This window comes from Girardinichthys multiradiatus, chromosome 5, assembly GCF_021462225.1.
Source record: "Girardinichthys multiradiatus isolate DD_20200921_A chromosome 5, DD_fGirMul_XY1, whole genome shotgun sequence".
NCBI lineage: Eukaryota > Metazoa > Chordata > Actinopteri > Cyprinodontiformes > Goodeidae > Girardinichthys > Girardinichthys multiradiatus.
The window spans coordinates 37,728,987-37,755,262 of NC_061798.1; the positions used below are offsets into that span (position 1 = coordinate 37,728,987).

Below are 26,276 nucleotides of genomic sequence, written 5' to 3' on the forward strand. Positions count from 1 at the left end.
AAAAGTTCATTTCTTTGAGAGGTTTTACGCTCCAGGGGAAGCAATAGTTTATACAGAGATTAATCTGTGAATACTGAAGCACATAAGCTTGCACAGCTAACACTGGTCAGTACCTTCTGTTATTTTACTGTAAGTGGGTGCAGAATTACAAAACTGCAAAAAAATAAATAAAATTACTGAAAATCTAAAAGATAAGAGGAATAAAGGGATGAACTTTAATCACGCGTTAGAAGAAAGACAGAATGTAAAAAATGAGTGTTTCAGATTTTTGCTTGCCTTTTTTCATTGTTTGTCTTTACAAATTCTTTTGTCCTCTCCTCTCATATTTTCTTTGTGACCTCTGCACACTTTAAACACCCTCCTCCCACGTCCTTTTTCTTTCTGAGTCTAACCACTACTCCCAAGATAAATCTAAACCACTGTTAGAAAAACACCCACACAGGCTTCAGCTGTGGAAACCATCATCCAGGGACAGGAACCCAAGGGAGCAATGGAGAAAAGAATACAAAAAGAGTAGAACAAATGTTTTAAAGAACACAATGTACTTACAATGACTTGCAAAAGTATTTAAAAACCTTTAACTTTTCACATTTTTGTTACAGTAAAACCAAAAACGGAAATGTATTTTAATTGGATTTGCCTTACTTTGCCCTGCTTTGCGATAGACTAACACAAAGTAGGGCATGATATACAATTTGCAAATAAAAATGTGGAAAAGTATGGTGTGCTCTAACTATATGTTTAGGGCTGTAGTCCTTAAAAGTAAACCCCCGTTCCACTTTTTTTGCTCTTCCATGATTATTCTGTATTTTGCTCCATTTATCTTCACATCAACCCTGTGCAGCTTCCATGTGCCTGGTCGGGTAAAAGCATCCCCATAGCATCATGCCGCCACCACCATGTTTCACTATAGGGGGGGGGGGGGGGTTTAACCAGAATGATGTGGTGTTAAATGGTTGGTTTGTTTTTAGAGACTGTTAAAACTTGTAATGACTTATACATCATGCACTAGAAAAAAGGTCAACATCCTCCTCCTCATACCCGTGGGGTAAAGATGTAAACATTAGTCTGAACAGAGTAGGAGAAGCACGGAAGCTTAAAAATAATGAGGTTGAGTGAACAACCTCACAGTTTATAGAAAAGGAGGGAAGATTCTAAATAGCATCTATTGGAAAACAAAAGAAGAGATTTAACATTTTGATTTTCAAGGGAGAGGAAATGAAGACAATGTTTTGTCCGTAGCACTAAAAGTGCTTGTAAAAGTGCACTTAACTACAACAACGTAAATCTATGACATAAACGAGTTGACAAAGTAGTCACAGTAACGTTTTTGATCAGGTTGATACGACTGTTTATTTACATAACCCCAGTAGCAGTTTCTTTGTTTATATGAAGGGCAGAGTTTTCCTAAAGAAGTTATATTCACATTTATATTACTGTAGCACTTACGTTATAAGTAAACTGACCAGTTTGGGGAACAGAATAGATACACATTAAAAGGTAACGGTTTTCTGCTTTAAACCCAAGAGAGACATAAAGTGCACTCATCTCCAAAAATTGCTGAGTGACCACAAAAACATCTGGAACTCATAGTTAGGGTCTCCAGAAAAGAACAGCGACCACAGCTTGTTTTTGTTTTTCCAGGCGTCAGCTTTAGGTGGCCATAACCCCTCTGCTCTATCCCATTTTTGCACTGATATGATATAAACTGTTCAAAATGGAACAAAAAACATCAGGAACATCCTTTGAACAAAGACTTAGTAGGTCTTGTCCAAAAGTGTATCTTTAAAATTTTCAGTCAAATAAAATGAAAACTTTACTCTTCACTCAACGGCTTTATGCAATTCACAAAACAGTAACATGTCATAGTAATCTAACTTATAATATAATATTCCAAAAACATTTGGAAAAGTAAGCTAAATTTAGTTCTATGTGCAATGCAGGAATTTTTCTTCAGTTTATGATGAAGCTAAAGATAACACATATGACACATAAACACTTGGCTAATTGTTGAAGAGGCAGCAAGCTGAACAAGCTGACTGAGTGAGAATGCATCAAATGTGCTGTGCTTGAAACTGTTACTCTAGCACCATCATGCAATGATGATGTCATTTGAATGATTTCTAAAGAAATAAATCAAACTCTTTGTAATGTGTCTTATTTGAAAACATTTGTATCTTGAACCTAAATGACCAAAACTGATCAGGTTTTATAAAAAAATGTGATATGGGTTTGATCAAATAGAGCTTTAGACATTGTGTCATTCTGTCATTTTTCACTCATAGTGTTATGCTCCTGGTTTGTTCCTGTGCTTGCTGTTTTCCTGAGAGTTTGATACATTTCATGGCTTTACCGAAACCTTAGATATTTCTCATGTTTGACCTTGTAGAGCTCTCAGTTTTCGTCTTCCTTTAAATATTTGCAATTACATAAAAAGGACAAAGTCACAGGAATTGTTATCACTGACCCAAGGTGCACCGCTACCATGGCAACATCTCTGAATCAACCTCAATGTGCTTCCTGCTAACATCCATCCATCCAGATGCCAAAACGATGTGTCTGCTATGAAGACATCCTGATGCTGAGTTAAAATTCAAAGCATTAATAGTGGTGAGGATTGCTGTCACCTACAGTATTGCCAAGTATAACAGCAGCTGGTTACCATGGAGATTGGCTGTAGGCTGTTGGACAGAAATTGCTGACCAAATAGTTATATGGATAAATTTAGGCCAAACCTTCTGCTGCTTGGACATCAAGTGATGCCAGGATACCGTGCTCATGAGCATCCTCTGGAAACAAGCAGTGCCATTTTAAATTTATCAAATATGACATAATGAATGAAATACATAGATATAACCCTTCCATATATTTAATTCCAAGTGTAACTCATGCAAATATGCTAAAATTGGCTCATAAATATTGCAATTAGTGTGTAAAAGGGTTGGAGCCTGGTAATGACGAGCATCATTATGCCCCATTAGCCTATATTAAACTAAATTCATCTTTCATAATTACTTTTTTAAAGACAGCAAAGCACAAGAGCAACAAGCTGGGCCCATGCTGAATATTTAATCAACATCCCACACTACCATTACTTGTCTTTGAAATACATTGGTAATTTCTTCTCAACATTAGACATCACTCATTTATATGAATCTGTAGTCTCAAATATCTCTTGATCTTACCCAGCAGAGAATAAATTTGAAGGAGCTTCTGGCAACCTTTTGGCAGAATGAGCTGTTTACTTCTTCTCCCAGCTGCCATTCTTTTTAGCATAGCTGTCTATCAGTGACATGAAAATGATTAACGTCCCCAAGGCCGAGTCTGGCACAGTCGATTATGCATCATAACAAACAACCCCAGACGCAAATTTTAGCAGAAGTCTTAAACTTTTGAAGGTGAAGGTAAGCTTCACATTAGAATATCTGGTAATATGTGTGAAATTAGCAAATCTGTCTTGCCTTGTGCCCTAAAACTGGTCTAGATTAATGTAATATGGCAAATGTGAAGGCAATGATGAAATTGAAATTATTGATAAAAATTAAAAAAATTCTTTGCAGACAGAAACATGAGACCATGCGGCATTATAAAGTCATGCTTATAAACCCAATCCTGTCTGAATAGGGGCCAAGAAATGATCTTGTTTTGCTCGAATCTTGTAAACACCAGAGGTACTTGTGCTTAATATTGTTCTTAAATGTTCGAAAGAAATATCTGCTCTCTCCCGGTTTATAAATGCATCCCAGCTAAAATGGTCATTTGAAACACACCCAACAGGAAACTCTAGGTCATTAAAGGAAACAAACAGTACTGCAGGCAGTTGATTTGATTGATTGTCTCTTTGGCTGCTGGAGTCTTGTTTTGTGGCTGTAGTTATGCCTCATAGAGCAAAACTGCTGCAATGATTTACAGAGTAATAAAAGCTCAACTACACCAAAAATTGGAATTTTAGGATGAAGAAACATCCCCTGAGGGTAGGGACTCATTTTCACAGAAAGAAAAGGACAAGATGAATGGATACAGAGAAATCAAATCAATTTTCTGTAAACGAAGCCTTTTCAAACAAGTTCAGCTATCATAACCCATGAATAAGCAGGGGGAGTGAGGGATGCCAAGCTTTCAGCATTACACCTTACATTAGCAGTGTATCTTGAGCAATAAAATATCAGAGGGTGACGTGTTTCCTTGGCAGCAGATGCATTGATTTTCAAACGAGAGAGGTGGTACTGGCTGGCCTGTGAATGGCTGAAATTATGTATTTTTAGTCATGCTGTCATTATGGCTCCAGGAACCATTTTAGCATGCATATACCAAGCTGTTTGCTTGCATAATACTTCAGTTGAATTTATTTTCAAGTATGATAAATTACGTTTTAAACCGACTTCACTACTAGGTATGAAAATGTTTGTTGGCATAGGTTGTAAACTATGGTGAAAAGACCAATTACAGTAACTGGGCTACCATTTAGTGGTAATCAGAAGAATGTGTGAGAGAATGTAGCATTTCATTAGTGGGTTTGAGAGTAAATTCAGAAAAATGTCCTTAACGGCCCCTCATAATCATATAATCACATAAAAACAACCGAGTTTTTAAGGCAAATTCATGATTGTTTTTTTCACAAACTTCTCAAAAGAGAAGTTCATTAGTTAAAATTAAGAGAACTCCCCATATGAGCCACATGAAGTGGAAGGCATTAAACCAGTGACAAATCCCTGTGGTTTTTTTGTGCTAAAGGGAGTTTTATAGTACTTTGTGAAAGATTTGATCTGAAACAGAACCCATATCGCCCCTGTTATTATTAAAAAACAGTGGCTGCACTGCATTTGCTTGGTGACCTTGTGACTCCAATAACAAAAGCAGCATTTTTAAGGGATGAGGAAATGTTAGTGTTTTGTTGTCATCTTATCACTAAGTTTTTTATGCAAGGAAGCAATATTGGATTTTGGGGTCAGGGTTGGTAGGAAACATCTAATGTTCACACATAAGATTCTGACAGCTGATCTTTTTATTTAATTTATCTAACTTAATACTTGGGCCTTTTTACTTCTGAGTAAAAATGGAAAGTTTAATGAAACTGCACATTTCAAAAATAATTTCTAGATGCTATTTTATGACATAATGCAACAAACTGAAAAAGTTCATGTCTGGTTGTTTGGTTGTTCTACTGTTTAAAAAATTGTTCATATGATGATACTTTTAAAACTGTGAATTCACTGAGGTAGAGGTTGATATAAAAAGTCAGCCTGAGTAAGGCCCTCCTTCTGCTGCCCCACACATGACCAAACACATACTCACTCTCCACTGAGGCCTCTTGTACACAAAAAACTGTTTACTTTGTGGCTTATTAGGAAAATAGAGAAATTAGGCGATGCCTAATTGCCTAGTTCCCCAGCATCTGCCCATGGGCTTTGCGACTGTCTCCTTATTCCCTGGCATGCTGGAAGATAGTTTCAGTGGGTGGAGAACCCATCACTCCATGACAAGCTGAGCAACATGGACATACGGTTATAATGTTGAAACCTAGATGCTAAACCCAAACTTATTCTATGCTCTTTGATAAAGACATATGTTTAAACAGATGTGAGTTTTATGACTGAGCTAAAGATACTGATCTGATCATTAAAACAGACGGACAAGTTAACAATATTTCTGAGAATATTCTTTTAATTTAAATAAAGTTTAGTTTAACTAATTACAAACTGTAGCAAATCTATATATTGAGCTTCTCATGCTAATTTAAATTTTAGGCGGTCCTAATGCCTAAAAAGTACAGAAAATGCAATTTTTGTGTTTCTTTTTAATAAATAGAATAAAGATTTCCAGATTAAATTGTGTTTTAAGGAATCTCTTTATAGAATCTTAAACTTGAGTGGGTCAAATGTACTCCTTAAAATAAGTGATGACAATGCGTTTGATTTGGTGCCTATTTATAAGCTACATATTATACACCAACTCCAGTGTCATCAAAAAGGTAAGGTGTACAGTAGTATTTTCTGAAAGTGCTTCCAATGTATACATTACAAGAGCTGAGTAAAGCTGACACCCACCCACATGAAAAATTCCTGTAAATATACAGAATGGTTAGTGCTTCCTTTGTGAAGGTTTGTGCAGTTAAAATTTTCATTTGTACTGCTATGGTTTCTGAGATATTAAAGATTATTCTTTAGGTCATCCAGAGGTCACCATCACCCCATTTTGCTCTGAACTGAACCAGAGTGGTCTACTTTTTTAGTGCTTTGTTTGTGCAGGTTAGTGCTGTTAAAATTCACAAGGGGGCACCCTCTATCTTTTGACTGGGGATGTAAATAAGCAACAGAAAACTCATTTAAGCTGCAATTCACAGATTACTTTTTTGTGGTGCCCCATATTTAATGTCGCCCTGAGCAGGAACTCATATCGTCCCATGTTTTCATGTAAAAATATCTCTTGTCATCTCTCAAAATCTAATGGCATTCAAGCATGCTGTGCCGCTATATTATATGCATTCACATTCAGCTGTTAACATTGTCATGAACTTGTCCTGCTTGTTAATTTCCAGAAGGACATACAGATATATATTTTCTAAGGGAAAGGAACATACAGTTTTTGTCAGAATACAGGATTAAACAATAAAAGGGTTACAATTTAAACTGTTCAACTTAGTTTTAAAGGTGTCATATAAAATATGATATATGCTCTATTAGCTCATGACATTTAAACAAAGTCTTTACCATTTTAACTAAGAGCTTTGCTAATAGGTCAGAACTCATTTATCAACACTTCAAGTCTCAGTTTGACTGATCCTCAGTGATTTATGGGCTGCTGATGACCTGCTTGATCCAGTCAGTGAGTCTAGTAATACGAGTGTAGACACCATAGTAGTCTGGACGTCCACAGCCTCTGCCCCAGCTCACCACTCCAGCCAGGAACCAGCGCCCAGATGGCTCCTGGCAAACCAAGGGCCCGCCAGAGTCTCCCTGGCAGAGACAAGCACAAAATTAAAGAAGGAAAAATATGATTAAAATATCTCTTTACTATCTAAAAATATATAAATTATGGACAGAATCTATGGTTATTGTCAGCAACACCAAGTGTCTGGGTGTCAAGCTTTTACAGCTCATTGTAAAGCTGGTGTGTGGCAGGAAAAAATTGTTATCTAGGGCACAACAGTGAATTTACTGTTGAATGTTGCTAGTTCTTCTAAGCATTGGCGGAAATATAAACCTATGCAGACTGAATGTACCATGTGCCATATGATCACAATTGAACCATCTTTATGTATAGAAAAGGTGAAATGTATTTTACAGTACCTTGCAAGACTATGTATACCCCTTGAAAATTCTCAGATTTTCTCATTTTACAACCAAAAACTTTAATCTTTTTTATTATATTTTTTTGTAATAGATCGTCACAAAGTAGTGCATAATAGTGTAGTAAAGTGTAAGGAAAATGACACATGGTTCTAAAAATGTATAGAAATAAGTCAGAATAATATAGCATACATTTGTATTCAATGAACACTTTGTAGACCCTGTATTTAGTTTGGTCCATCTACCTATCAATTCTGACCATCTTCCCGGTCCCTGCTGAAGAAAAATCTCCCTACAACATCATACTTCCACCACTATGTTTCATGGTAGGTAGTGTGTGTTCAGGGTGCTGTTTTTTTGCCACACATAACTCTTTGCCCCCTGGGATGGACTGGCAACCTGTTTATGGTGTACCCTGCCTCTCGGCCAGTGAGCTGGAGATAGGCCCTAAACCCCATCTCCTTTCACCCATGAAGAACAGACTTTTAGTAGTCTAAAAAAAGTTTACAAAGCTGACAGCTCTACCACATTTATATGTATGCTTGTCTGATTTATGTTCTCCTTGTCCAGTCTGTGAGCTTAGGTGAACGACCGTGTCTTGGTAGGTTTGAAGCTGTGCCATACTCTGTGCCAATGTACAAAATTTGGGATATTGCTTTGTAACCCAATCTGGTTTTGAACTTCTCTATAGCTTTTTTCCTAACTAACCTGGTGATTTCTGTAAGCACTTAGTGACACTGGATTTTATTTAGAGGTCTTAAAAGGCACACCATTTCAAATCCAAACAAAATACATAAAAGTTAGTAACTTGACAATTGATCAAGAGGTATGAGTCATTTGAAAGGCACTATATTAGGAAGATATGGGGTAAATATCATTTTTTTTGTACACCGGGTAAATGAATCAGAGCTGTTGGGGAGGGCAGGCACATGGAATAGTTTGAAAAAGGTGTATTTGTGTGCCATCTATGTGAAGGCCATGAAGAAGGTTTCATTTGCAGAACATTGCATTTTAATAAATTGAGTGCTTTTCCTCATTCATTTGGCATTCGACATATTGCTAATTTCTGCATGTCACTAAGTAACAGTTGTGTTTCTGTCCACCCAGGTTAAGAGAAACTAAATTAAAACAGTTAAGATGCAGAAAGTAAATGAAAGTTTCCTTGGTCAGAGATGCACAGTGGAGATCTGTAGTTCACAACCTAAAATCTGAGAGGCAAAATTTTTTGCGATAAAAAAACACAGTAGTGCAGATTGGTTTACAAACCCTGGTTTTATGTACATGTGTCTGTACCTGACAGGCATCCTTCCCTCCACTACGATAACCGGCACAAAGCATTCTGGGAGTGACTATGAAGCCATAAGAGCGAATGCAGGCTTCCTCGCTGACCAGGCGAACGTCCACTTTCTGCAGGACATTACTGCCGCTGCCTGCAGAAGATCGGAGGACATACGTCAAGCATGATGGATTCAGCTTCACCCAGTCATAATTTCTTTTTCAGCATTAGAGACACTGCCAAACAAAGTTTATGTCCTGCTACGTGGCTCCAGAAAACAAAGCTGAAACTGACAGCTCCAGTAGACATCTCATCCAGTGTTGATTATATATTTAATCATCTACCAGACTCTTACATCAGTCTGAGGAAAGGTTTGTCCCACTTCTGACTTTCAGCTGTGAGATTTTTGAGGGGCTTCCTGCAAACAGTGTGTCTGAAGTCACCTTACAGCACTCAATAGCTACGTTTACATGGACATAAATAATCGGAATACGCGGCCGATTGGGCTAAAAATGTGTCGTAAACATGTCGGTCAGAATATTCCGATTGGACTTGGCAGGATGGGAATGAAAGTGTAATCCAATCGAGAGGGGAGGTTTATGCCGATTGACAATCTGATTGGCATGCATGTAAACGCTTGACAGGATCAAGTTATTCTGAATGAGGCAAACTGACCTGAGTGCGCATGTGCACCCCACATCAACGTAATGTATTTCCGCCTTGAGTGGCTAGTCAATCTGGCTAGATGCTAACAGAATATCCCGATCGGCAAGCTTACATGACACATTTTTAGTCTGATCTGCCGTTTTATTCCGATTACTTGTCCATATAAACGGTAAAAAACGATTATTTTTTGGTTTTTGTTTCATGCAATTGTGTGCATGTAAACGTAGCGAATGAAATCAAGATCTGGGCTTCCATTCTGCCCAGGACTTTCCATTTCTTAACTCTCAACCAGGACTTGATTGAGTTACTGCTTTGCATCATTAGCTGCGTTTCCATTAACCATCAAATTGCGCAAATTGTAATTACGAAAAAGAAAAAATTACTTAAAGGAAACACGGCAATTTCGAAAAAACTCCTGTTTTTTGATAACAAGTTTTTGCGCTAGGATGAGTTTCGAAATTGGTGTATTTCGCAAAACGGCAATGGAAACTTTTTTCGCATCACACAAGTCACGTGATCAACAACCAGATGGTACTATTGCCGAAAAAGACGACAGGAAGTAGTCGGAGGATGATGGCGCGGTATGTTTGGATTCACCAGGAGACGGAGTATTTTTTAAGTTTAGTTTGCTACAAAGGTATTACCAGCACTTTAGATTCCAAAAAGCAAAGAAATGCAACCATTTACCAAGATCTTGAAGCAGCCATCCAGCCATGAGTTATTGTGTGAACAAACTTATTCACGTGTAATTTTAATTGTATTTCTTATTTAATGGAAACACTGGAATTGCGAAATTGTGTTTTTTCGACATTGGCAGAATATCGACAAAGTTTTGCGCACATTTGTAATGGAACCGCAACTTATGTCAAGTTACAGTGTCCAGTTCAGCTTTAGCTCTATTTTTATTTGCAAATGGTCCCACATTGTACATTCTGATACATGGTCGGTTTGATGATGTGAGCTTGCCAGGTAGTGCTGCAGCAAAGCAGTCAGGAGCACACCAAATGTCCCAATGTCTGAGGTTTGAACAGGCCAAGCCTCTTTTAAAGAATGTGCTAATCATGTGCAACTGATGGGATACACCTGTTTTATTTATTCCTTTATTTACATTTAAAAGGTCTTCGGTTTCTGTTGTTTATAGTATTAATGCAATTTGTTTTGCTATAATTAAAATTAAATATCCATGTCTAGAAATGTAAAAAAAAAACAAAAAACACATACAGTGTGCTAATTTTTTCCCAAGGTAGTATTTTGATTTTAATTCTATTAATAGGGAGGACTGATTTCCAACCAAGATCTTTAACCTGTTGGTCAGCTCACCTCCCTCTCGCTGTGCTCCCCAGCCGGTAACCCAGCAGAGCAGGCCTGGTTCCAGCTGGTGGGTGGGTGGTGGCAGGCAGGCAGGCTGAGCGTGTCCAGTTAGCAGCGCATACGCAGGACGGTCAAGCTTCAGTAAGGCCAGGTCATAGTCATGAGACTCGTCGTCGTAGTATTGGTGAAGATGCATTTCTTGAACTCGAGCCACCTCTTCTGTGGAGCTGCTGCGGTTAAGCAGCAGTTTACCCAGATAAACTGTCCACAGTGAGGGGGAATACAGACTGTAGCAGGAATACAAGAGAGAGGGGTAATTCACAAAGGTGATAAGTATGTTTTGCTTTCTCTATGATCCATCAACATGGCTTCTTGTTTGGATACAAAGGTGTTTTAGATGAATGACAGGAAATGTGTTCAACTGTTTATGTTTTCCTGTGATTTTTGATTTTCATCCTTGAAACAAATTAAAACAGTAATGGCTTCAAAAGCTTTTATTCCCTCACAAGAAAGTTAGGTAACTGTTAATCCTCTGCAGAATGTTGCAATATTTTTCTGACCACACTCCCGTGAAGCTCGTTTTGAGAGACAGGTGCAGATAAGCACATAAATGCACTTACTCACACTGAGATGGTTTTAACTCTCATTTCCTTATCCATCATTTTAGCTGAATACAGAGGGAGATTAAAGGAAAAGAGAGATGATCCTGGTTCATAAAATAGAGAAATCAAAGAGGATACTTCAAAGTGTAGGTAGGGAGTGAAAAATGTTGACATTTGCACAACAAAGTGCCTCAGGTTGTCTGTTGCAGTTGGCAATGTCTGAGCATCACCTCACTTCCTTCCTTCTCATTTCCTGCACTCACCGATCATCATAGAAGCAGTGGGCGGCAGACACCACCCACTGACTGGAGATCAGCGCTCCTCCACAAATGTGGGTGCCCTGCACCTGCAGACTGGCCTGCCACGGCCACTCCCCCTCTGAGGCGTCTCTGCCCCCAACGATGCGGCTGGAGAACTGTCTTAGGCCACAGTCTGAACATGTGCAGAGATATAGTTTACAACTCTGCTGATATACAACATCTTGCAAAAGTATTTTTACCCACTGATCTTTTTCACAATTTGTCACGTTAGGACTATGAACTTCAAATAACCTTTTTCGAAATTTTATATGACACATAGTAGCACATAAGTATGAACTGTAAGAGAAGAGTGTAGTTTAAAAAATATGAGTGCAAAGTGTGGTGTGCATTTGCATTCCTTGTCCCTGCTGAAGAAAAAACCTCTCCTACATAATGTTGCCATCATAATGTTTCATAGTGGATATGGTAAAACTAGGGTGATGGGAAGTCTTAGGTTTCCTTTACACACAGCCTTTTGCATGTTGGTCAAAAAGCTGAATCTGACAAAAGCACCTCATACAACATGTTTGATGTGTTCCTTACAAAATAGAAAAGGGCAAGTGAGCTGTGGATCTCTGCTGCACTGGTTACCATAGCCTTTTTGGCTGCTTCTCTGATTAATGCTCTCCTAGTCTAGCTTGCCAAAAAAGGTTGAACAATTAATATCTAGGTAGCTTGGCAGTTGTGAAATAACCTTTATTTTTTGTCAAATAAATGTAATAGTACTGTGTGAGATGTTCACAGCTTGGGTTATTGTTTTATAACCCTTAAACTTCACAAATATATCCCTGACCTGTAGTGATGGGATTTATTTTCTTTCAAGGGAACTGAATCTTCAGGATCCATTCACTTCAAAGAGTCGTTCACAAGAGCAGTAAAAGTGAGTTGTTTTTGAAAATGTGCATATTCAGAAGAACAAGCAATTTTACCCCCAATATAGTGATGAATATAAAATTCACAAGAAAAGTTTAATCATCTGTATTAAGTAAGATTAATATATTTTTTTAGTTGCAAAATAGAACCACAGAATATTCATACAAAACCCATGTAGTTCTTAACTACAAGTGTTTGCACTATTTGCATTTTAATGCTATAAAAAATAAAAAACAAAATAAAGAAAGCAAAATGTAACAAAATAGAAAAGAAAAAAGTGCATTTAAGTTGCATAAAAATCACCTACCGCACCTCAGAATATAAAAATTAAGGCAACACACTAATTGTAAACAACACTTAACTATAAACATTAATCAAATAAAGTGTGCAAACTTTTTGTCGCACAACTCATTGCTTCATCCTCGAGCAAGAAGCATACTGTGGCCTCCTCTTTCTCTCTCCCGCCACATGCTGCCTGCGTTGGTGTTGCAGCCAGGTCGCACACAGTACCACACACGTCTGCCGCCATGACACGTGACGAAAACAAACACTGAATAATGAGCATGCACACCACACCGTATGCTCATACCCACACCCCATACGGTTTCCATATTTAATTTCCAAAGTAATTTAATATATATAGCTAAATTCAATTGAAAAAGTAGTATTATGAGCAAAGTATTAAAAAACAAAGAACAGCTCTCAATAAGACTCGAGTCCTATCGTTCAAAGTAAAGAGCTGTTCAAAAGAATCAAATCATTTGTGAACATCACATCACTACTGACCTGTCTGCTTTGTTCCTTGGTCTTCATGATACTAATTGCTCACAAATGATCTTTTAACAAACCTCAGAGGCTTTGACATAACAGTTGTGTTTATACTTGAATCAAATTCCACAAATGCAAAGGGACATCTGAAGACCGTCGATTACATTTTATTTAGAGGCATCGAGTCTCAGCTTGCTGAATACATTTGCACGTCACACTATTCAGATTTTGTATAGTGAAAAAAAATTGTAAAGCAGATATTATTTTTCTTCCGCTTCACAGTTGTGCAATGATTTGTGTGGGTCTGTCACCTGATGTCCTAATAAAATGGATTGAAAAAATGTTAACAAGCTAAAGAAGCATTAATACTTTTGAAAGGCGTTGTATTTTATAAAGGTTCCACACACAGCTAAATCCTAAGATAACTGAACTGGAAATTCTCACCTTTGTAATTTAACATGTGATGTACTTAATGATAAAACTACAAGGTAAAAAAAAATGCCACATAGGCATATTATCACAATGTTATACATAGGGGCTTTGGGCACCTACTACATTTCCTATATTGCTGCTTTCAAACATCTACATTGAGGGAGCAAACCTTATTTTGAAAGGTTTACTTATCAAGAAGCTGTAAAGTCTTCATGAGCAGGAGAGGAATAAAATGTTAATATGCTGGACTCTAGTCCTCTGCTTCTATTTGCACTCAGTCACATCTTATTTAGATTTTGGCATTACATTTTCCTGGCAAAGGGTGAAATATTACAAGAATTTGAAAGAAATGCTGGCTGCTAGTGTAAAGTTAGGAGACAAGTGTGATTAATTGGACAGTCCTGCACAGCAAGACAGTGCACTGATAACAGCTACAGAATACTTATAATGAAAACCCGATCAGTTTAAAGAAACTATAAGAATGTCCTGAGAGCTCACCACATCGATTCTCATCTGAGGCATCAGGGCAGTCGGTGACAGAGTCGCACTCTGGGTTCGGCTTTTTAAGGCACGTTCCATCAGCACAGATGTAGGTCATATCTGTACACTCCACACCTGGACACACAAACAGACCCACATACTGAGGACCAGATGCTCTGCATGTTGATTATTATTGTTCAGGAAAGCTAAAGTAGAGTGATTTTCTAACCTAATGTTCCACATCTAATTATACACTTGCTGTTTGCTTTGACATACTTCACTGCAAAGATTGATGTAAAGGGTGATTGTGTTTCATGCTGTGACACATCTGAATGTGTAACTTTTGTGTGACTCTCGGAGGGGAGAGTATTACCATCAGTACAGTTCATCTCGTCGGAGGCCTCGGGGCAGTCTGGGTGTTGGTCACACACTTTATAGTAGTCGACACACCGACTGTCCTCAGGGCACTTGTACTGTGCCACACACACTGAAACATACATGAAATTGTATCAGTTTGTACATGTCTTTGTGTATTTGTTGCATTCAGTAAAGCAAAAGTAAACTTAAATGCCTTGGATTTTGTTTTTACTACCTTTTTAAGCATTTAACTTATAAGCAGATTTTTATTCATGTTTTTTTTTTTTTGTTTAAACCAACTCACCCTCAGATAAGTTCAATCACAAATTTACCAGCTTCATATGTCCCGAAGTGACGTCACAAATTGGTGTGTTTAGGGCCAGTCCAGAATTTAATAGGGGGCCGGAGCAAGATTTGGTTAAGAAGCCCAAATTAGGAATAGAATACCACTTACCATGCAATGTAATATAGTTTAGAGAATATACTATATAGTAACATTGAATTATACTTGAGATTTGAGTGTTTCTTTGACTTTTTATTTTCTGAATGCATAAAAAACACTTACCTATAAAGAAAATAACAATGGACAATGTGAGGTTAAGCTCATAGGTACGAAATGGTTTGTTTGAACCAGTAAAGGGGTGAATTTCAAGATTTTAGTAAACTGTACTACAAACAGCAAGAGGTTCTGAGATCTATATTGCTGAGATTTTAAAGGCACCTGCTGGTATCTGGTGCCTTGGGCCAGCTACAAGAAAATGACAACAGAATATGGTTGACTGTGTGGAGTGTTTCGGTTTTAGATTTGACAGTTTACAAATGTTTGCATGTTCGCTATAAAAAGGCCTTCAGGACATGAAGGTTTTTTTATAGGTAACATGATGTATGTAGTTATGAATTTATACTCTAAACTTCATACCGCAGTTTCTCTCATCCAGTCCGTTGGGACAGTCCTTGATTCCATCACACTGGGGGACACAGAGGCCACTCACAGTACACAGGAACTGACCTGGACAAGCTACACACACAAAATAACAACCAAAAATTGTGTCTCTTCTCAATCGGCATTTCTCGGGAATCTTTCCTGCATCTAAACCTTACGGTCGGAAATGTTGAAGATGCTGTAGCGAAGCTGAAGGCCCGGCCCAGTCAGGGACACCTCAGATGTCATAACAACAGTCGTTGAGTTTGCGAGCAGGAAGAGGCGCTCACAAAACGGCTGCAGACCTCTGGTACCACACAGTCTGAGAAGTAAGTAAAACTGGAATTCAATGGACATGTAGGTGTTCTCTTCAGTTAGACAGTAGAAAAAATAATACTTGACATTTGTATCCCAACAGATTGATCTAATTTTTGCCCCTGACAGCTCAAACCATATTCTGTAGATAAAGATGAGAATATGAAATCTGAAAATAAAAAAAAGACAAGCAGATGCTAGTAGGATGCTTTGATGAGATAATAGTGCCACCTGGTGTTCAGAATAGAATACAACTGTAAGGATCCCTCCACTCTGGTGAATGTTTTGGATTGTTTAGTTATTATTAAATGAAGCTGAAATAATATTGGAAAAACGTATTTTGATGGGTAAATGGTTTCTTTCAGGCTGCTTAAACAAGCTGTCAATGAGCAAATATTTTGGCTCATGGACTTTATTTACTGTCTTTTCATCTGATTGTGTGTGACTCAGTTGAGTTGTACAGTTTGAAAAATCCTGCCAGGTGATTAATTATTTATGTATTGTCTTGTAGAGTTTCAGCTGCCACCTGTCTGTGTTGTGTTAAATGAGGAAGAATAAAGGAGAAGTGGACCTAAACCTAAAACCTACCTCTTAACCTCTGAGATTTAGCAACTGGGCTTTGCAGAAAACAATGTGAAAAAACATTTTATAAAGGTACCTTGTGAATCAGGATTCTTTTGAAATCAGACGTTTAGCAGTTTTATCCTCACTGTCTAACATTAAATTATACATAACATTTCCTGTTTTAAGTCAGTTATGATTATAAAAATTAGTTACATTGTATTGTAGTGTACTTTTTTTTCCAATGTAAGAAATGGGTATGTTAATATCTGGTTTCCACCAATATTTTAGTTTAACATCGGAGAATGAGGAAGAGTAACCAGACCTGTTGGACTCATTATAACAGAGCGTACCTGCGTTTCTGGATGATCCACTGACCCTGGGTGCAGACCTGATTGTAGCTGGCTCTGCTCAGCTCATAGCCTTCAAACTCCAGAGCTAAGCCCATTGCTGCACTGGGCATCTGAGACAAAACAGGAGATTTAGTATCTGTTTTTATGTGGGCCTTACACACTGACTGAAGATATAGATATAGAGGTATGGCTGGAGAGGACACTGACAATGAAAGTCCAGGTACAGTTGGTGTTAGGAGGGTAGAAGCTGGGAAAGAAAGGTGTCTGTAGAGTCCCCTGGGCCCCTGGTAATTCTTTCAACTGTACTGAGGAGATACAATCTGAGAAATACCAAGCAGAGAGTGACGTAAGTGTTCAAAACCACATTTTAAATTCATTCATTCTTGTTATTGAGTCTGATGAATTATAGTATGACTCTGTTTAACACTTTAGCTAAGCATTTCAAAGTTTCTACTCACTATGCCAGGGTACTCTGTAAAGGTTTTATATCTATCTAAATCCATGAAAATACATGCATGTAAATACAGGTCCTTCTCAAAATATTAGCATATTGTGATAAAGTTCATTATTTTCAACAATGTAATGATGAAAATTTAACATTCATATATTTTAGATTCATTGCACACTAACTGAAATATTTCAGGTCTTTTATTGTCTTAATACGGATGATTTTGGCATACAGCTCATGAAAACCCAAAATTCCTATCTCACAAAATTAGCATATTTCATCCGACTGCATTGACCCTGCCCTTGATAAAACACAGTGGACCAACACCAGCAGCTGACTCGGGTACTTGACACTGGACTTCTGGCATTTTGGCATTTCCTTCTCCCCAGTCTTCCTCCAGACTCTGGCACCTTGATTTCTGAATGACATGCAGAATTTGCTTTCATCCGAAAAAAGTACTTTGGACCACTGAGCAACAGTCCAGTGCTGCTTCTCTGTAGCCCAGGTCAGGCGCTTCTGCCGCTGTTTCTGGTTCAAAAGTGGCTTGACCTGGGGAATGCGGCACCTGTAGCCCATTTCCTGCACACGCCTGTGCACGGTGGCTCTGGATGTTTCTACTCCAGACTGAGTCCACTGCTTCCGCAGGTCCCCCAAGGTTTGGAATCGGCCCTTCTCCACAATCTTCCTCAGGGTCCGGTCACCTCTTCTCGTTGTGCAGCGTTTTCTGCCACACTTTTTCCTTCCCACAGACTTCCCACTGAGGTGCCTTGATACAGCACTCTGGGAACAGCCTATTCGTTCAGAAATTTCTTTCTGTGTCTTACCCTCTTGCTTGAGGGTGTCAATAGTGGCCTTCTGGACAGCAGTCAGGTCGGCAGTCTTACCCATGATTGGGGTTTTGAGTGATGAACCAAGCTGGGAGTTTTAAAGGCCTCAGGAATCTTTTGCAGGTGTTTAGAGTTAACTCGTTGATTCAGATGATTAGGTTCATAGCTCGTTTAGAGACCCTTTTAATGATATGCTAATTTTGTGAGATAGGAATTTTGGGTTTTCTTGAGCTGTATGCCAAAATCATCCGTATTAAGACAATAAAAGACCTGAAATATTTCAGTTAGTGTGCAATGAATCTAAAATATATGAATGTTAAATTTTCATCATTACATTATGGAAAATAATGAACTTCATCACAATATGCTAATATTTTGAGAAGGACCTGTACATGTGCCAGAGGCTTGTGGACTTTGGGAATTTATGAAGGTATCATTCAAAAAATGAGACTTTCTAACCATGCTCAAATTATCATTCTTGGCAGTCACATAAGATTGTGTTGAATAAGGGAGCATCACACGATACGGTCTTATCCCCCATGCTTCTCAGTTTCAGTCAATGAATTCAAGGTATATCAAGATCACTTCCAACTATTTAACCTTTTAAGCCCTAAGGTCTATTTCCCAAAAAATGCATACGGCATTTCTCAACTTGTACAATGCCTAAACTGCTAATCTCGGTATCAATTAACAGAAAGGTCCTGGAGGATGATGTGGATGTGAAAATTTGAGAGTACTATTCTGCACCTGTGTAAATGAGGTTTAAATGCCCAAAAATAAATTCTGCCTCACAGAAAACAGATACAAAACCTTCCATAGAAAGCCTCTTACTCTTGCTGTAAAGAAGGAAACAAACACAATAACTTGTAACTACAACATCCGAGTGATACCTGTTGCCAGTCTGGTGTCCACACAACAAGCAATTGAAAGATTATACATGTTTAGACTTTTTTGCATGGTGTTTGAGCTGTGGTCAGTGGACATAAGAATGACGTAGATACTTTTTTAGAGGAATCTCAGATGAAGATCTGGACATATGACAAGTGTGTGTCAGTCTTAGAGTTAGTCAGCTATGAGCGTGTTATTGTTGCCAAAGAGACCAATCCCCTTGTAAGGGGACCCTCAGGCTCAAGAGGTATGTAGATGGCATGATTTAATGATCTCTGTTATGAAGAGGGGATACAGAGAGAGAATATTTATATTTTAACCATATGCTTGATCTACATGAGTGGTGCTACACAAACTTCCTAGAAATTAGTGTCAGTAAGATAAAATGTCATCAATTTAATGCAACTGTATATATCGTGTGAGAGATGACACCACTGGTAAATTTGGCCAGTAGTAGATTATAAAGTTTTCTTATTTGTACTTTTGGGTTATTTTGACAAGATAGTGTATTGATTTTTTTTTTCAAGAAATAATTTTGAAACATTAACATTTCTTTAAAATTGCAGTTTTATTTACTGTTGCCTCGGTTTGACTAAAACATTTCAAAGCTGATTGCACTTCTCTCCATGCAACATGCAATAGAAAATAATGTTTCTATTCAAATCTCCAGACTGTGACTACATTAAAAAAAACATTTCTTCACTCTTTCTGTTAGATGTTTGACAGTTTCAGTCTTACCCTGTTGGGGCCAGGTTTGTGCAGACAAAGAAAAAGGATCCTTGTAATTGTAAAGACCTTGTTTCCAGACCACCGTCATCCAGTCGCCTGATGAGAGAACGCGCACCACATCCTCGTGTCTGCTGCAGCCATACACCCTTCAGCAGAAATAATTTTTTTATATGGCTAAATATTTTCCTAGTTTGTTTGATTTGAGTTTATGAGCTTTGTGCCCCACAGAGCTCAGATCTTAAAGTGACGAGTGAGTTTCTTATATATCTTTCTTAGGTAGTTTTGTTGAAAAACAAATGTTAAAGAGAAACTTACGATGTAATGAGATAATGATCTGAGGGGGTGAGGGAGTCGTAAACCACCAGCCGGTCACGACACTTAGGTAGCAGCCACTCCATGCGGAGTTCCAGCTGGGACCCGGGGTCAGCCTGGAGGTGCCACAAGCAGGAGGAGCGATGTGTTTCAGGGCCACGAAGAGCCACGGGGCTGCTGGATACCAACTTCTGATAACGGTAACAGTCTTAGGACAAAGAAATCCAAAATTACAATCAATGCATCAGGTAATGATATTAGCTCTTGCTTTAACATTTGATCATGTCCTATTAAACAAAACACATAGGGACAGGACAACCTGCCAGCTAGACAATTAGGTTATGTTTTCTGTCTTACTTTGTGATTTTTCATTGAATCAACCTTAAATGACATTAACCAACTGCTTAACTCTTTTTCTTTTATCTGTTATAAACCAAATTGGCTATGAATTGTGCCTTGTAAAAGTATTCACATTAATTTATTAGTTCACCTTTTTTCACTTTATAGCCACAAACTTCAATACAGCTTATTGGGGATTGTGTAACATACCAACACGTAGTACATAATTGTGAGGTAGAGGGAAAAGGACACATGGGCTAACAAATTAAAGTAAAATAATCTGAATGTGTGTCATGCATTTGTATACTGTTCCCCTGAGATACTGAGATACTTTGTACAATCCACTTTCACTATAATTGTATCTAAAAGTCTTTGAGGTATGTCTTTACCACCTTTGAAAATCTAAACACTGACATTTGTGTTCATTCTCCTTTTCAAAAAAGCTAAATTGGGTGAAATGTTTGTAAACATCAAAATCAAGTGTTTTAACAGATTCTTAATCAAGCCATTCTGACACATTTGTGCAGCATGTTTAGGGTCATTATTGTGTTGTAAGGTAAATTTCTTACAGTATATAGCTACATCCATCTTCTTTTAACTTCAACCAGCTTCCATTTCCCTGCTAAAGAAAAAACATTTCCACACCATGATGCTGCCACCACCATGTTTCATTGTTGACATGGTGTGTTCAGAGTGATGTGCAGCGTTAGTTGCAGCATTAGTTAGTACATCCTACAAATTATATTTTGCATGTGGGAAACAGTTTATTTGTTGGCCTGTTTGAGCAAAGCATCCTTAGCCACACACTTGCAGTGGCTTTGGCGGACTTTAAGCAGATGTCCTTTTTCTCCTTCACAGCTTTCTTCTTGCCACTTTTCCTGAATTTTTGGAGTGGCCAACTAACTTGTTATCCTGTTGGTAGATCCCCCCACCAGAGCTTTGGGCATTTGAAGCTCCTACAGAGCTACAATTGGCCTATTGGCTGCTCCTCTGATTGATGTGTACTTGCCCATTCTGTCTGTTTTTGGTAAATTGCCATTTTTTGAAAAGTGTGTTATTGTGTCATACTCCTTCCATTTTTAGATGATAGATGAACAGTGCTCTCTGTGAAACTCAAAGATTAAGGGGTTCATTGATGTTCTCTGACAACCTTGTGAGGCCTCCATTCCACACACAAAGGTTTGTATTTGTAAAATAAATTGAAAACCATGTTTCATTTTCCCTTCACAACATAAAATTGCAATACAACACACTAGTGTTTCTGTAACATGATGAAATGAATAAAAGTTTACAAGGTGTGAATACTCTTGCAAGGCAATGTATTAATTTGTTTATCAGAACATTTTGTGTGAACATATACATAGTTCTTAATTTTGTTGCAAAACAGAAAAAAATATCTAACAGTAAACAACGTAATGTGGCTTAAAATATAATTGCACCTCACAATTTCAGAAAACATGCATAGTTGGAGGATGTGATCTTCAGTATGTGCATTAAAAACATAGTGCATATTCACATCATTCTTTGATGCATTTCCTTTTGTTCAAGCCAGTGTTTAGTATATTTAACCTAATATTCAATAATTGATTGATAAAAATTAATAAATTAAATTACAAAACAAATTATGAAGAGGCAAAAAAGTTGATACCAAATGAAGCTGTCAATAGGTCTATAACTTTGGAGTCAATTTCTGTAGGAAGCAGAACAAAAACAAAGAAAACAAAAAAAGCAAAATGATATCAGGCATAATATCTTATAATGCAATTTCTGGCTTGTGCACATAGCTCACACACTCTTTCTCTCACCACTAACAAACAATGTAGGGAGGTGGAACAGGTAGCCATCAGCGTCTGCTGTCTCCTCCCCCACTGATCCGCTGTACCACTTGAAGCTGTCCTCCAGGCTTCTGGTGACCGTTTCTCCTGTGACTATCCCAATGTGACTGGTGGGTACAGACAGCACTATCCAAAAGTGAGCCACCACACTCCCCTGCCTGCAGACACCAAGTCCAGCCTTAATTACCACAATTAATAATGTAATAGTAAAACATGGATAAAAATAAAGAATAAAGCATGTAGAGTTTGTTATTGACTTATGTGACGTTTACCCCATTGGTCAGTTGGAAATTATGTCACTATGTGCTCACATACCAGGAAGTACATTTTAACGGTAAGGCTCAGGAGAGAACTTAAGCTGCTTTAAGAGAATGTTAATTGAACTTTGGCATTGTGCAACCTCCATGCACATGAGCATCCTTATAGATATACCATCACAGAAAAATACAGTAAATGTGTTTGTGGGTAGGTCACATAATACTTCTGCAGTTGTAGACATAAACAATCTGTATGATGTCATCATGACACTAACATGTTTTTCAGTGCTACCATTAGCAACAGCTAGTATCACTGAACATGTAGTCAAAGAGAAATTTGCTATCCTAGTATTTTTCTTCTCCACAATCACCTGCTTTACTACTCATAAACACCTTTCAGTGGCTGATTTGACATTTAACAACATTTTAGCTACATACAGTACAGACCAAAGATTTGGACACACCTTCTCATTCAAAGAATTGTCTTTATTTTCATGACAATGAATATTGTAGCTTCACACTGAAGGCATCAAAACTATGAATTAACACATGTGGAATTATATACTGAACAAAAAAGTGTAGGCCTGCATGGTGGCGCAGTTGGTAGCACTGTTGCCTTGCAGCAAGAAGGTCCTGGGTTCAATTCCCAGCCTGGGGTCTTTCTGCATGGAGTTTGCATGTTCTCCCTGTGCATGCGTGGGTTCTCACCAGGTACTCTGGCTTCCTCCCACAGTCCAAAGACATGCCTGTTGGTTACTCTAAATTGACCTTAGGTGTATGAATGAGTGTGTGCATGGTTGTTTGTGTGTTGCCCTGTGATGGACTGGCAACCTGTCCAGGGTGTACCCTGCCTCTCACCCATAGACTGCTGGAGATAGGCACCAGCTCCCCCGCGACCCACTATGGAATAAGCGGTAGAAAATGACTGACTGACAAAAAAGTGTGAAACAACTGAAAATATGTCTTATATTCTAGGTTCTTCAAAGTAGCAACCTTTTGCTTTGATTACTGCTCCGCACTCTTGGCATTCTGTTGACGAGCTTCAAGAGGTAGTCACCTGAAATGGTTTTCCAACAGTCTTGAAGGAGTTCCCAGTAATGCTTAACACTTGTTGGCCCTTTTGCCTTCACAGCTCACCCCAAACCATCTCGATTGGGTTCAGGTCCGGTGACTGTGGAGGCCAGGACATCTGGCGCAGCACCCCATCACTCTCCTTCTTGGTCAAATTGCCCTTACACAGCCTGGAGGTGTGTTTGGGGTCATTGTCCTGTTGAAAAATACATGAAGGTCCAACTAAATGCAAACCGGATGGAATAGCATGCCACTGCAAGATGCTGCGGTAGCCATGCTGGTTCAGTATGCCTTCAATTTTGAATAAATCCCCAACAGTGTCACCAGCAAAGCATCCCCACACCATCACACCTCCTCCTCCATGCTTCACGGTGGGAACCAGGCATGTAGAGTCCATCCGTTCACCTCTTCTGTGCCGCATAAAGACACGGTGGTTGGAACCAAATATCTCAAACTTTGACTCATCAGACCAAAGCACAGATTTCCACTGGTCTAATGTCCATTCCTTGTGTTCTTTAGCCCAAACAAGTCTCTTCTGCTTGTTGCCTGTCCTCAGCAGTGGTTTCCTAGCGGCTATTTTACCATGAAGGCCTGATTCACACAGTCTCCTCTTAACAGTTGTTCTAGAGATGTGTCTGCTGCTAGAACTCTGTGCGGCATTGACCTGTTCTCTAATCTGAGCTGCTGTTAACCTGCGATTTCTGAGGCTGGTGACTCGGATGAACTTATCGTCCGCAGCAGAGGTTACTCTTGGTCTTCCTTTCCTGGGGCGGTCCTCATGTGAGCCAGTTTCTTTGTAGCGCTTGATGGTTTTTGCGACTGCACTTGGGGACAGTTTAAAAGTTTTCCCAATTGTTCGGACTGACTGACCTTCATTTCTTAAAGTAATGATGGCCACTCGTTTTTTCTTTACCTAGCTGCTTTTTTCTTGCCATAATACAAATTCTAACAGTCTATTCAGTGGGACTATCAGCTGTGTACTGTATCCACCTCCTGCACAACACAACTAATGATCCCAATCCCATTTATAAGGCTTGAAATCCCACTTATTAAACCTGACAGAGCACACTTGTGAAGTGAAAACCATTTCAGGTGACTACCTCTTGAAGCTCATCAACAAAATGCCAAGAGTGTGCAGAGCAGTAATCAAAGCAAAAGGTGGCTACTTTGAAGAACCTAGAATATAAGACATATTTTCAGTTGTTTCACACTTTTTTGTTCAGTATATAATTTCACATGTGTTAATTCATAGTTTTGATGCCTTCAGTGCGAGTCTACAATATTCATAGTCATGAAAATAAAGACAACTCTTTGAATGAGAAAGTGTGTCCAAACCTTCTGTCCGTACTCTACGTTATGAGACCTGTTTGTGGAATTGCAGCAAAGTTCAGTCGCTTTGGTTTTAGCCTTAATCTGGTGCTTCAAGAAAAGAGAAGGTCCCCTTACCCAAATGCAAAGACGGTAGTGTAGTTAAAGTATCTGGAAATAGATGAAGCTTTCATGATCTTCTTCAACTAAAAGACAGAAAAACACTCTATAACATTTAACAGTGGATTGTAGCTTTTATTTAATGATGTTTTATAATTTTTGGTGTTCTATTTGCATGTTTTAGTGCAAATGTATTTTAGTTTTTGATTTATGTTGCTTTAACAAAACTACTTAACGGCAACGAGGAACACCTGGGGAGACAGCCATTGAGGCACCTGGCTAACTGGCTGTCTCTATGAACACAGGCATACTGAATCCCTATGTCAGAGGGTGGTGGACCTGCAGCCGTGATCATTTTTGGATGCTGTAAACAGGGTGCTGCAATTTGTTTGAACATTCTCATCCTTTTCTCTTTTTCTGCTAATTAGATAAAATTCTTTCTGCTGATTTCTGTAGTCTAAACAACTTTTAAAGCATGGAGATTTTATAGTTTTTTTTGTTTGATGTATTTGTATGTACCGGTACATCTCAAAATAGCATATTCATAGAAGGTTGATTAGAAGCAAAAAGTGTGGTTGGAAAAGTTGCTTCAGCAACAGGGATAGCTGCAGCCTTGAGAGAATAGTCAAGCAAAACCCATTTGAGAATTTGGGGAAACCTTACAAGGGGTGGACTGAAGCTGGGGTCAACACATGAAGAGCCACTAGGCACAGAGTGGGAAGAAGGCGTGAAAGCCACTGTATATTTTAGTATAAACCAGTATACAAAGGAAACAATGTTTCCTGCTCACCGTGTTCTGTACATATTTTGCTTCAGTCTTAAACGTAGGATTATTGTGAGAGGACAGATCTGCTGAGAAGTTCCTGTTGAGGATGGCTAAGTTAGCTGTGTACTGCTGCTGGATACGTGGCTCTAACGTCCAAACCCTGTATTCTGTCACATATAAAGAAAAAAAAAACACATTAGAAATTAGTCTACAGATATGGACAATACGTTCTGACACATTTTACATTGCTCATACTGTTGTAACTAAAGGTTGAATCCTTAACTGAGCCCTGACTTTCAATGGCAAAACAAAGTTGGAAGATTGCCTAAAATGCTGTCTGCCTGACTGACTGTCACTATGCAGTTTTGTCTCTGTACATCTGTATGATTAGATGACATCAACCTCCACATACATGGGCCTAGTTGGATAAAAACAGAAAAAGAGACATTGAAACTAAATTATGAAGGATCAAAATGTCACTGAAGAGTTTAGATAGATATCTGAAGAAAACCTAAGAACTATATTGATTTTTTTGGACTCCAGAAATTCAAAAGCATTTGTTTGGTTGGAGATTAATAAATTATAAATAAAGAACTGCTCACCCAGAAAGTACCAAGCCAGTGCAGCTGCTACAACTATAAAGATGACAATAAGGACAATGAGGGAGGCAGGAAACCACTTCTTGCAGGTCTGTGTTGTCTTTCCTGGTAGAGTTACATTTTGTGAAGCAGCTTCCACCTGAACAAAAAAAGAAAAGAAAAAAACTGGCGTAACTAAAATATGTGCCCTCCAATATATACTGACATAATATCTAAGTAGGTTAAATAAAAAATGTGCTTCATTTTGGTAGAAAATGTAAAACCTGTTTTTGT

At 38.4% G+C, this 26,276-nt stretch overlaps 1 protein-coding gene and 1 long non-coding RNA gene across 3 annotated transcripts in view; one reads left to right on the plus strand and one right to left on the minus strand.

Moving 5' to 3' along the window:
* The window catches only part of LOC124868419 (complement C1q tumor necrosis factor-related protein 1-like), a 51,691-nt gene that overhangs the window by 23,508 nt on the left and 1,907 nt on the right, over positions 1–26,276 (minus strand). The window contains exons 2-18 of one of the 2 annotated variants that reach the window (XM_047365665.1): positions 26,007–26,142; positions 25,429–25,571; positions 24,657–24,724; positions 21,853–22,040; positions 21,696–21,737; positions 19,712–19,916; positions 19,406–19,542; positions 16,712–16,824; positions 16,505–16,614; positions 15,455–15,597; positions 15,273–15,371; positions 14,370–14,483; positions 14,015–14,131; positions 11,408–11,576; positions 10,552–10,829; positions 8,583–8,719; positions 6,810–6,956 (exon numbers count right to left, since the gene is read on the minus strand). In XM_047365665.1, the coding sequence (XP_047221621.1) occupies positions 6,810–6,956; positions 8,583–8,719; positions 10,552–10,829; positions 11,408–11,576; positions 14,015–14,131; positions 14,370–14,483; positions 15,273–15,371; positions 15,455–15,597; positions 16,505–16,614; positions 16,712–16,824; positions 19,406–19,542; positions 19,712–19,916; positions 21,696–21,737; positions 21,853–22,040; positions 24,657–24,724; positions 25,429–25,571; positions 26,007–26,142 (2,346 nt within the window). Of the gene's footprint in view, positions 1–2,467; positions 6,242–6,809; positions 6,957–8,582; positions 8,720–10,551; positions 10,830–11,407; positions 11,577–14,014; positions 14,132–14,369; positions 14,484–15,272; positions 15,372–15,454; positions 15,598–16,504; positions 16,615–16,711; positions 16,825–19,405; positions 19,543–19,711; positions 19,917–21,695; positions 21,738–21,852; positions 22,041–24,656; positions 24,725–25,428; positions 25,572–26,006; positions 26,143–26,276 lie in introns of those variants that run through there. The other variant, XM_047365668.1, reaches the window with a different exon arrangement.
* On the plus strand, positions 10,764–11,558 carry LOC124868420. The gene is made up of 3 exons (XR_007038325.1): positions 10,764–10,868; positions 11,210–11,294; positions 11,420–11,558. It is a non-coding gene; the product is annotated as an uncharacterized LOC124868420 (long non-coding RNA).